Raw genomic sequence first — 12,870 nt, 5'->3', positions numbered from 1 at the left:
TAGCTAGTAAATGTGTCAAGTTTGGGTAAGGATGGAATTCGTTTTACTTTTTTCGTCTTAAATAATATGTCCAGCAGAAATATGCAAGACATCATAAATACCTACTTTATTGTTAAAATATTCTCTCAATATCTTATACATAAATATGACTTCATATTTATGTTTCAAGTTAAGAAGACCGATAGAGGCCTGTTGAATCAATTGGAATGAAAAAAGATATAGACAGTATATTTAATAGCTTTTTATTTCGGCGGTCGTAACTTATATCCATGCTAATATATATAAGAAAGCGTTGTTTGTCTGTTCGTTGCCTTTTATGACTACACAACTGAACAGATCTTAATTAAATTTGACATATAGATAGAGTGTGTCATGAGAACCGACATAGTCAATCTAGTAGGTACGTGCACTATACAAAATTATTGTATCTTAATTCTTTAAATTCAATTTGTTATATTTCAATATTCATTAAAATATTATTACAGTTAGGTACATAACTTACATAAAAAGTATTGAAACATTCCATCATCATCATTGGCTATCAATATATGCAGCTACAGTGGAAAAATATTATGTCCAGTCTAATAACAAATAAGTATTTATGTTGCTCAATGAACAGAAATATTGTTATTGTTTTGAAAATGAAATGAGTCACATCTATTGTGTATAAGTAAATCATTAGTTATTTACTTGCATTACTTACAGTGATATATACATATGTATCTATCACTAAAATACATATTAAAAAAAGAGCTTCAAACGTAAAAGATAACACCCTCATGTGAATGGCAGTGATCCTTGCGCTATCAAATATTTCAGAAACTAGTAATATCCATTAGATATGTAGGTAATATGTATTTTTAGATTAATCAATTTGGCTAATATTATTGGTAATGTTTTGTACAAAAAATTTGTTTTTATGACGGTCAACTATCTTCGTAATCCTCAAAATTTGATACAGATGACGGCGCCTGTTAATTAATGAACTTTTGTATTTGTATTTTGGACTCTTTTTATAGAAGCTGGAACGAAGCTAATGTGGAAGAAACAGCCAAAGACTGCTAAACAGAAAGATCTTTGTTGACCCAATCTCAATCTCCATCCCACTGCGTGTTCGTGGGTGTACCAGTCGCTGACCAGATTCAGTTAGATATAGCTTCTATCATTAGAAATTGATTTAGTATCTATATCAATATATATAGGCACTAAATTGAATATACACTTGCTTACATTATAAAGTTAAATATAAAACATATACCGGCTTTAAACAGATAACCTGCTTATACAAAACCTCCTAAAACTCTATTCTCCATATGGCTATAAAGCTACAGTAATTAACGAGTACGAGGTATTTTTATGGATTAATTAAGTAACATTTACTGGCTGATATTAATGTTGTACCTATAAGTTTAATAGTAATTATATAAATAAATAACTTAGGATGTGGCCTCCTTATATAAAATACTTACTGCACAAACATAGTTTACTTAAATACTTAAATATATAGAATAAATCATATTTACAATTTTAAAATTTGTAGATTTTTCCTTGATACCTATATTATTCTCGAGATTCTGTGTATCTGTACGGCTTCGTACCAAAAAGGTAAAAGCTTGTACATCCGTACAGCATTCATATATTTCAAATTATTTAGTGCGTATTGACAATCAATATAGTGTTTCTTGGAATCGTATTAATGGAGTATATTGTTTTGCACACTAGTTTATATGTTTAACATTGTTGTATTTTCATATCTACACATTACAATACACTTGTGTTTTGCAAATATACAAGTATACAAATATTTATATAATTAAAATATAATTCAATGAATTCTCAGAATCTGCTTTATCACTGCAGTTATTTTTGTTATCCACTGTTTACTAGGTTTAGATAAACTTTATCGTAATAACTCCTTGTACCTACACAACTCTAGAAATGTTGGTCATTCTTGGACAGGAAGAGAATAACATACTTATCTATCAGAATATACCTACTTAATAACGACTTGTGATTTCACAATAAAATAAAAAATGTGGGAATCACCAGTTCATGAAATCCAAGACAGTCTTAAATGTTCATTATATTGTATAAAGGTGGTTCTAATTTATGGGGAAGCACTGTCGATTTGGTGGAACTTAGTGACTAATCTAGAGACAAACTTGCGAAGTACATCCTGGCGCATACGTCCTACATCAAGGACTTCTTCATGATTCGCTTGTTCATCTGCTTCGTAACTTGTGACGCATTCATTCGTTATTAATGATAGAGCAAAGACATTCAAGTCGCAATGCCGCGCAGTTATTACCTGTAATATAATGTAGTTGATTAAACTTAGGTCTTGATAGTATAAAGACATTTCATCATATATATATTCAGTACAGTGTTGTGCATTTGAACGCCTAAACGAGGTTATATAAGGGTGTAGACTCAATAGCAGTCAGGAACATTAGAAGAATGGCTTTAACATAACAATACCCTTCATCTTATAATAAAGAATTAGCGAACTTTATGTCTACACCTTACCTCGTGAACAGTAGACATGCCAACGGCATCCACTCCAACCATTTTCAACATATTCAATTCGGCTACTGTCTCGAAATTCGGTCCTCCAAGGCATGTGTATACCCCCTCTCTAACGATATTTTCTATATTATATTCTTTCGCCACCTAAAATTTGTTTATACTTTGTAAATGACATTACGATTTCGTAGTTAATCTGAACAAAATTATCGTTTAACTGGCTGTCATTCGTGGTCTTAGATAACCTTTTACTTGATAGTATTGTTAAAAATATGACCGTGAAGTAGGTTATTTAAAATTACGCGCAATATAAAAATTTAGGTTATCTATACTACATTAAAATTCAATGAAATTAATCTTGCAAAATTTTATGGTGAACACATACTTTCTTTTTGCAAAGTAATATTATGACAGTGTAAACATGCAGACCTGCTTACTCAAAAACTTGAGCGGCCTCGCGGTTTTCATATTAATAACCTATATCTTGTATTCCATTTTTCATCACGAAAGGAACGTAAATGGAAATCTTAAATTCATTACAAAATCATATTATATATGAACCTTCACAATATGGCTGAAAACCCAGAGATCAGAAGTTTTCTTCTAATGTATGAACCTAAGGACTTAAGGAACTAAGGAAGCCCATCTTCTGTTAGTTAATGAGGCATATTGAGAAAGACCTATCCTCCTCTCTTTCAGCTCGGTTTCTCCAAAATCGAGGATAGAGCTGTCTCGTAGAGTTACTTTCAGGTTATACAAGCTTCTTGTAATGAGAAAGTGTTCCGAATTATCGGTAGATTAAAAAAAAAATGTTATGACTATTCAAAAGTGGAATGGTGAATAAAGGATTTTCTATTCTATTACTTTCTACAGTTGTCAGACTTTAACAGTATGGAAGGCGTCATGGAATACCAAAAAAGTGGAAGTCCACACTACTTCTTCAAAACGTTCGACATCTGAGTATTTCTGTGATTTACTTACCTCTTTAGCTAATTTTCTGTACTCATAATTATATGCCTTGCTCATAGGCGGAAATCGAGGTCCGAATCGCTCGTCATTGGGTCCATGTAGAGGATTGTTACCGGCAAAACCCATCATATTTATATGGTCTTTTACTATCATTAAATCACCAATTTTATAACTTGGGTTCAGTCCACCAGCTGCATTTGTAGCAATTAGGGTCTTTACGCCCAGCAGTTTCATCACACGAACTGGTAAACAACACTGTAAAATTAAGTTATATATATATATTTCGCCGAATAATACAACAGGGTATCGAAGATATAGGTATCAAATTTTTCACAATTACTTATGTATATTTAATATTAATTAATTGGACCCGGCGGCAAGAAATTTATAATTCGAGTTGCGATTGTTAGATCCATGTAGTTGTCCCAAACGTTTCCTATGCCTCATAAATATAGAAATAAGTTATACAGAGATATATGCAGATTACTTTTTTAGATAAAAATGTGTTATGATAAATAAGGTAAAGGGCCATATTATGAAACACCTTTTGAGTAGGAGTTGAATATTTTACATTGTTTAAAAAAAAATAGAGTTGAAACATTGAATTTTTCTAAGTTAATAGTTTGCCTGATATCTACTGAAGTGATAATAATTATTATCAAGTGAGTTTTAGTTGAAAATGCTAATAAATTGAATAAAGTAACAGACAAGTACATACGGCCGTATTTATGAAACAGTCTAAAGCAACACGTACGGGTGTTCCATCGGGAATGTCCCAAATTATGGAACTCAAAATGAACTGAAGTACTCGCATTAAAAACATTTTTCAGTTACTAATTTATTTATTCATAGTATCAAAAGTTTTATTACTAATTATTAATACAGTTAGATTTAAAAATTATACGAATAAACAAGCAATAAATAAATATTCACTTACAAAGTAAGTATGACAAAAACAGTTTCAAATCTTAGCATTAATAAACAAGATATAAAAACCAAATATACATTAAATTTAACCAAAAATTCAACTATTTCATTTCTTCTTTGATCCTTTGTAGTAATGCGTTCTCTAGTAGCTTTTTCCGTTCATCAGCTATCACTTTTTTCTCATTTAGTAATTGTTTTCTTTTATGTAGCTTTTCTTCTTTAGTTTTACGATCAGTTTCTTTTTTTGAGTCATATTGCATCCATTGATCAGATGTGCCAGCAGAAGGTAGTTTGAGTTTACCTGATGACTCAACTTTAATCTATTTTTTCTTGACTTCAAATTCAACTCAAATATTAATTCATCACCAACATTACGCTTCAAAATATTAGTTAAATTTAGTCAATTTAAATTACTACTTTCATAAATACCAGAATGAGCTTCAGTAACCATATTTAAGGTTCATTTTATACTATAATTTCATACAGTAATTACCTCAGGAATGGCTGCTTTGTTGAGACTGGGTACTGGTATTTATCAGAGGAGAATATTTATTAGAAGAATGACAATCATTGTTAAGTGTCATGTAATCATTAGTTTTATCATTCGATTTGATTATTAATAAAATTATTTTCTTACTGTTCTGTTCTTTCTCTAAAAATTCAAATTTACCAACGTCACTTCTTTGACAGTTAGTTTATTTATTTCAGGAAAACCAACCAATATCAAATTATAAAAATTATACCAAACAATCAAAAAAAAAATAACAATATAAAATAAATCTATAGAATAAAGATATCAAATTCTATAAAAAAAATGTATCTACCTACAAAAATTATTAATTTAAAAACATCTATAAAAATGTGATATGTAGGTGCTTCGTAAAAATTTTGAATTAAATAAAGTGTTATTAATTTTTTCAGGCAGGTTTTCCACTTAAGTATATGTTTTAATTAATATAAAACAATATTTATCATCCAGCTTATTCATTTTTGAGGTTATTTTCATTTTCATAGAATTTTACAATCTATGTACATATCTAAATGCAAATTTTTAGAAATATAAACTGTTCTAACGTAAATTGCTTTGTTGTAATTAATTAACAATGATTAACACGAAATTAACTAAATATTGTCCACTTTTTGCTGTTTCATAATTACGGACAACTAAGAAAATCGAATGTGAGGGGGATGTGGAACACTGAATATACTGTTCCATAAATACGGTCTGTTTAGAAATTTTTGCGGCAATTATGAAACACCTAAATAAAAAATAAATACCTTATTAAAGTACTTTAAATTCATTATCAATCAATAGATAATAAGTCAAACTTTTGATTGACATGTTTCAAGTATTTTTGTATCATTGACAAATATTTCAAATTGTTAAAACAATTGTGATGACACGTGTCATTCTCTAACTCTAAAAGACAGTCTTTTTTCATGCAACCTGACACGGGCATTTCATCTATTTTTTTTTTTGTATACATTTTAAGGTGTTTACAAAAATAAATTAATTTAATCAATAAATAGGTTATTAAAGAACATAAAGATAATATTATAAATACTGAATACGTTAGAAATTATTTGTAATTCGGATTTTTATCACTTGTTTCATAAACTAGTACAATGTTCCATAATATGGCCCTTTACCTTATAGATGGGCTACAGTCACAAACATCTTGATAATCATTAGATATTACGAAAGAGTGACGACTATTACGTCTTCTTTACGGACCTATAGAATCTATTCAAAACAAGCGATAACCTATAGACTGCTGGGGGTCGGAGTCGAGACGAGGCAGCGTCGAGATATTTTCAAAGACTACCGAAGTAATATTTCCATCCTTATCTATGTTAATTGTTGTTTTGTTAGTTCATGAATGTTGATAGAACAAGACTATGGTAATAAATCTGTAGTGTAGTCATAGTTAGGTAAGTATAAACTAAACTGTTTATTTAAAATTATTGATAGTTTGTAGATAACAATTAGGTAGAGATGAGAATATATTCTTGTTGTCTAATTTTTAGTAGTCGGAATTAAAGTAATAACGGTTTGGAGAGCAAAAATGTTCAGTTGGTGTCTAAGGCACTAGTTTTAATAATAAATCATAATAAGGGACAATCTATAAAATATATTATGTAGGTACTCTAGTATGTAAACTGATCCAAAGCAATAAAGCGAGACCAGATTTGTTCAATTAAATAAGTAGTTTAGAAATTATGAGGGTACAGATAAAAACATATACAAAAAAGCATGAATACATATCCGGCAAAATTACATATGAGTACCTAATCATTTTTTTTGCGACACTGTAGTAAATCAAAAAATATTATTTTCTTTTAATTGGCCCTTAATAGAGAAATATCCGCACCTTTTTCTTATTCATATAGGTAAGGAAGAGAAATAGAAATAGAAAAGGTAAGAAAAGTAGTGTAAGAAATAAATACTTTCTTACCTTCCATAGCGGATATCCTTCGTAATAATGGAAGCGTCCCTGCATGGCGACCACAGACACACCATCAAGTCGCCCAAACACCAACCTTCCATGGTGGCCTTCGACGGTGCTCACCGGAAAATTTGGAATCTCTTCATAAGGTATACTTTCAGCATCCATTATACTTTCTGCTAAAGAACCTATAGAAGAGTCAAATAAACAATTTTTTAAAAACATATAACAATCTATTTATACGAAATAATTTAATTCTTGAATCCCCGTACATGAAAGGTTAGTACAAAATGAACATAAATATCAAACATAATTTTAGTAGAAGATATGACATAAGGAAATTATACCCTCTTGTGTTATTTGATAATGACAAAGTTTGTATATTAGATAATGTGTTGAATTATAATTCGCTAGAGGTTGGTTGAATCCTGGGCCTCTAGAGACGTATGTACAAGTAAAATGTGACTAAAAAAAACAAAAAATCTACCACCTGTTCACCTTCTTGCCAAGTTCTTCTCAACTGTAGGTGAACTGAACGATAAAGATTGCTTATGCACGTTATATTGTTATATATAAATGTTTGTGAACTTGAGTTTTGAGTAGCATTACTGGAAATGAAATGAAAAAGAACACCAACATCATCAACACACATTGTGTCGTATTTTATATCTATTATTATGCAAGAATTACGGTAGCAACTAAAATTTATTGACAGTTTAATGTTTAATCGCAAAACATTAATATGTGATACCAAACTGAAAGAAGAAATGAGAAAAATAATTTTATTACTAGACGGTTGAAGTATTTTATGCTATGTATTCTACTATATACTCGTAAGTATATGGTTAAATTCTGACAAATGTATTTATTGTATTTCCAATTAAGATAGACGGCCAAGTAGGCACGATATCATTACGTAAACGTACAAAAGAGTTCGTTAGTATTACAGTATCCTGTAGGTCTACCACGAAAGTTACTGCCGATTATCGCGTAACGAAACGAAAGACGACCGAAATACTAGTTTAAAGGAACCATGAAGTTTCTTCGGAATAAGATATTTCGGACGGGTACCATAGACTATGATCGTGAACGAATGAAAGATGAGAAGTCTTTTATTATACACTCTTAAATTAGGAAAAAAATAAAGTGGTATACTCCGGATAAAATAAAATGTACAGTCGTTTATATTTAAATGTATTGAAATTATAAACTTCTAAAATTAGTAGTATTTTATGTCATAAGAAAACGTCAAACCTCTATTTACATTTGAATTTTTGTTTTTATTTTTTTATATATAAACTTAAGAATTATCATCACAAGTGTTTTTAAATAATTTTTTATTGCTAAATTTGTTCGTTAAACATCAATGAAAATGAACATCTAATAACTTTGATTTTATTTATTAGTTTCTATTTATGACAAGCGCTAACAAATGTATTTATGCATTTAGATGAGTCGACTATTTTTAGGCAGGGGTAATAATCGTACCACATACTGACAAAGATTCTCGAAGACTTCCCGACTGAGTCTGTATTTAGATACAAACTCGAAGTCGGGAATGGATCTTTGGAGGTACCTAGTACGCATTTTTCTTTTAAACCTGCGTCTTTCAATTTCTTCTTCATTGAGGGCTTCTAAAATTCCAGCCAATCTTGGCATAATGAAACTAAATCAAAATAAAGTAATGCTAAGTTGTAGGTTACATTGAACACAATAATATTTAAAAACACTAATTAGTTTAACTTTTATCACATTATTCACTGTAACACATTAACTGAATTATTAATTAATCACTTTTTTATATATTACAGCACTTATATACGTAAAATCCATACTTACGAAAGTAAAAAGTTAACTATTTAGGTTTCGTCTACTTCGCACTTTAAATCACGATAAACGTGCTGTCAAAACGTCATAATCACGTACGAACGGATACTTCATGGTACGATTTGGGACGATCGAAACGATATTCTCCGTTTTCGGGCACGATTTCGGAATGAACGTTTTTCATGGTACGAATCACACGAAATATCGATCCGAAATTTCGGAATTGCACTTCGTGGTAGACCTACTGCCTTAAATAATCGTTTTTAGTGCAAAATTTAATAATAGTAAAATAAAATAAATACATGGGTTTTTTTTTCATTTATTTGATTAACTTATTAGAGGCAATTTAATATTATATATTAAACCTTACAGATTAACATACACATAATATGGTATCCCTCACTATTATATCACTATCTTTCTTAGGTATTACCCACTTGTTATTACAAGTCTACTTATTCGTAGGATCGTTAAAATTTGCTATCACATATAGGTATAACCATGCTATAACCATTTAGTGTGAATAGTGCGTATTACATGAATAGTATGAAATAATAAATACCGTCTTTCCAATACGCACCCATCCCAGAACCGCAAATGATGCCAATAGTGGGCCGGATTGTGGTGCGCGTGAGCAGGAAGTTGGCAATCTCTTGTAGCGTCTCATACGAATATCTGTAATAGGTATATAGAAAATATAATTCACTTATGAACCGCATAAGTTACAGAAATAATTTTTGACAATGCCTTGGAGACTACTACAATTGTAATGGGAAAATTAGTCACCTATATCCATGAACTGCATTACAGACGTCACATCATCTCACAGGTATTGCCATTCGGGAATACTAAGGCGTCATGCCTCGTATCCTGTCATATCACTGACTAATCTATACCCTACAATCGAAACATAGCTTACAAAGCTAACAGCTTGGCGGATGAAATAGGTGAAACTGAGGTCGATCTTTTATAGTTTAGCGTACAAAATATTATATTTAGGTATCTATCTCAATTGCATTTTTAATTTTCGAGTTGTGATGTTGATTTATAGACGTTTGATACATCCAATTAACACATAGGGATTACATACTTTGGTCCTTTTATGTATAGCCGCATATAATATATATATATGCTGTAAGAGCTACTATTTTGTTTTTACAAATAAATACTTTACCCCCTACGAACACAGTCATCAGATAAACACATAAATGTTTGTATACATTGACTATCACCGAATTAACTCAACTCGTAAAATATTATTTATTACCAGATAACAATGTGTTTTATTTGCTTTCTGGATGTATTTTTCCAATATAAATTACATATCATTAAATTATGAAATTGATTTGTTTATATTTATAAAATGTATACTATCTACTTATATGGACAAATTCTTCTAGTTAGTTGCCTATTAACAGATACGCTTTCGCTTATTGTTTATAGCTACTTCTTTTGAATTCGACCACATCGATGTAGAGATTATTTTTAGTGGAGTCATTTCATTTCATACCCTATTTATCACAAAGAGATTACACGGCCTAACACTAAAATCAAAGGTAATATACCAAAAGCTCTGCATACCTGTTTCGCTACAACCTGCGAAGATCTAGGAAGCCACTGCTACGATTGAGTGGTAGTGATGCGGCTCTGATTATTATGGCGTGTGTAAGTTGTTTTATTCTACACAAATGCTTTAACATGCTTAAGTTATTTAGATATTCTCTCATTTTTTAAAAGCATCCTTGTTTCGCACGTAATAAATTATTATTTTCCCTAAAATAAGCCTATATTTTAAGCTAAAACTCGCTAAAACATCTTTCAGTAAACATAGAGAAATTTTCTCTATTGCCTAAAATGCCTTTGTCCTTCCAAAAAACAACAAAAGTAAAAACTCTGAAGAGTGATTTTTTTACTTTTGTTGCTCTTATAATGAAGAAATAGTAGATAGAAATCTTTCTGTTTCTATATCTATATATACATTCAGATTAGACATAAAGTAAATAAAAAATATGACCAGGAGTAGATACTTAAATTCAATAGATTTCTTGTATCATTACTCTGTACAATCAGTTCATTCATCACCAAAGTTAATTTGATATTCTCTTTTTGGCAAATATTTGCAAATATCTTAAATAACATTGCACTAAACCGGTTTCCAGGCGTAACACGTACGTAAAAGAATGCAGTTGGCCGTCATTAACTGTTCATGCATCGCAGCTCTTGATGGCGGTCGTTGCAGGTCGTTAACGTCGAAGAAAAGATACGTCAAGATTTAATATTATAGCCAATCATGCTAAAACTCCACATAGTGGTGTAAGAAGGGTCGCTATAGTGACCTCATGCCTCTATATGAAGTCATTATCTCTATAGACTGGTATCACTGTATATATCAGCAATTTTTTACTGAAAGCTTATTGAATAATTTGTCGATATATTTGCTAGCAAAAACCCGGCTCAGGTTTATATGCCTTATTATTAAATTTCGTTTAATTTTAAGAAATAGTGGAGCGGGAAATATTACTTGCGGGTATTTTTTCTTGTGGAATATTGTTGATAAGAACTCGTTTCTTTAAATAGTAGGCGTTCCATATCTTTATTCAATTAGTATACATTGTATTTTTTTAATTAATAACAATTCATTATTAATCTATTTCATAATAACACAAATTTGTTAAATTGTGTATTGTCTCTGTCTTTCACGTTTATAGGTCTAGAATAGCCATTTACATTGTTATCATGGCTGGAACGATATTTGTAAGATTATATTATTAGTGAATACTACATATATAGATATGAATGCAACATGTTTATTCGTCTAGTTGTTATCATAAACAAAGATAAAAAATTCTAGGAAATATATTTATCAACATCATTCACCGAAGCAGTCGAGTATTTCTTATTAAATAAACGATTGGCTTTGTAACTCGAATAAAATTTAGTCCACCACGCTTCAGGACTCAAGGGCAAATAAGTTCTAGAAAGTATATACCTATATTAAAACTAACAATTATTGTTAAACATAAGCTTTCAATTGACAATTTCAGAGCCTTATGTGAATCTTCTCCATTGGTTTTTCATTTCTGTACTATATACCATTATGTCTTTCGACCATTTTTTGGACGACGCTCGTAATATTGATTGACTTTTATGGATACATATATACCTACTCATATATATATAATATGTAGGTTGTTATTAATTCTGTGGTTTGTAGTAGGTCTTATATAATTGTAGCTAGATATTATAATTTATGGTTGATAGTCTGATGATTCATCCAATATTATCCTGTTTATCTGTTAATATAGAGTAAATTACGAATAACAAGTACAAATAGTAATACAATAATACTACCCTTACTCACGATTTTCTATAAAAGTTATTTTTTAATGTACACAAGTGTAATAAATATAATAAATGCTATTAAGATTTAACTATGCCAATGCATGCATTAAGCAGTTTAATGTATTCAAGCAAATTTTCGAGTGGTGTATGTGAGCAAGACTTTTTTTCATTCCTACCAGATGATTTTACTTTTACTACTACTTTTACTCTATTAAAATTTAACTATTAAACATAATGATATGTCCACATAGAATTACTAAAGACACACAATTACACTCGTTGAAAACGAAATATTTTAAATAAATATAGTTTTTTAATATTATTATTCACACACACATGTTTATTTAATATCAAGTGATAATGATAACTGAATTACTGCTTTTTCTTAATACTGTTATCTGCAAATCAATTGACATACCCATTTGCTGCACTTCCATTTCCGTTGCCCTCCGCGTCCACCTCTGGGAGGGTTTTTTTGGCAGAAACAAAATCCTTCGTAACGCCCATGTCGTTTACATTGATCGGTGCCATCACTGCACTTTATAATAAATGAGTTTTAATAAATACAACGTGCGTCGCGAGGTGTATAGTCCACTATGTCCAGTATACTGGCATGCAATGCGCGACCAACAACCCTACTCTTATTATATACACTCAATTGACGCTGCTCTTACTGATTATCGTTTTTAGTTTTGTTGTTGTACATGTTTACTATTATTGCTCCATGCTTATCAGTGAGATGATTCAATTCGGATCGCAAATTGACTCTGATTGCTGTTGAAAATTTTAATTAAGAATTTGAAAAACACGCGTCTTTTAAGGACCTCCTGTCGAA

The 12,870-nt window shown here is 30.4% G+C and overlaps 1 protein-coding gene across 3 annotated transcripts; it reads right to left on the bottom strand.

Annotated features, from left to right (window-relative positions):
• Positions 1-699: 699 nt before the first annotated feature.
• On the bottom strand, positions 700-12,665 carry LOC131848304 (purine nucleoside phosphorylase-like). 3 transcript variants are annotated; one of them, XM_059198113.1, is made up of 6 exons: positions 12,454-12,665; positions 9,256-9,368; positions 6,876-7,054; positions 3,505-3,747; positions 2,527-2,670; positions 700-2,308 (listed from the first exon to the last, which is right to left on the bottom strand). In XM_059198113.1, the coding sequence occupies exons 1-6, from the start codon at positions 12,564-12,566 to the stop codon at positions 2,108-2,110; spliced, it is 993 nt and encodes a 330-aa protein (XP_059054096.1). In that variant the 5' UTR covers positions 12,567-12,665; the 3' UTR covers positions 700-2,107. The 3 variants fall into 3 exon arrangements, with proteins under 3 accessions (XP_059054096.1, XP_059054097.1, XP_059054098.1); XM_059198114.1 differs by having other exon boundaries at positions 9,274-9,368; XM_059198115.1 differs by lacking the exon at positions 12,454-12,665 and adding an exon at positions 10,275-10,626.
• Positions 12,666-12,870: the final 205 nt, after the last annotated feature.

This window comes from Achroia grisella, unplaced genomic scaffold (assembly GCF_030625045.1).
Source record: "Achroia grisella isolate CSIRO2021 unplaced genomic scaffold, CSIRO_AGI_Agris_v1 utg546, whole genome shotgun sequence".
NCBI classification, from domain to species: domain Eukaryota; kingdom Metazoa; phylum Arthropoda; class Insecta; order Lepidoptera; family Pyralidae; genus Achroia; species Achroia grisella.
The sequence above is the reverse complement of the archived record's forward strand: the minus strand, read 5'-3'. Positions and strand labels throughout refer to the sequence as shown.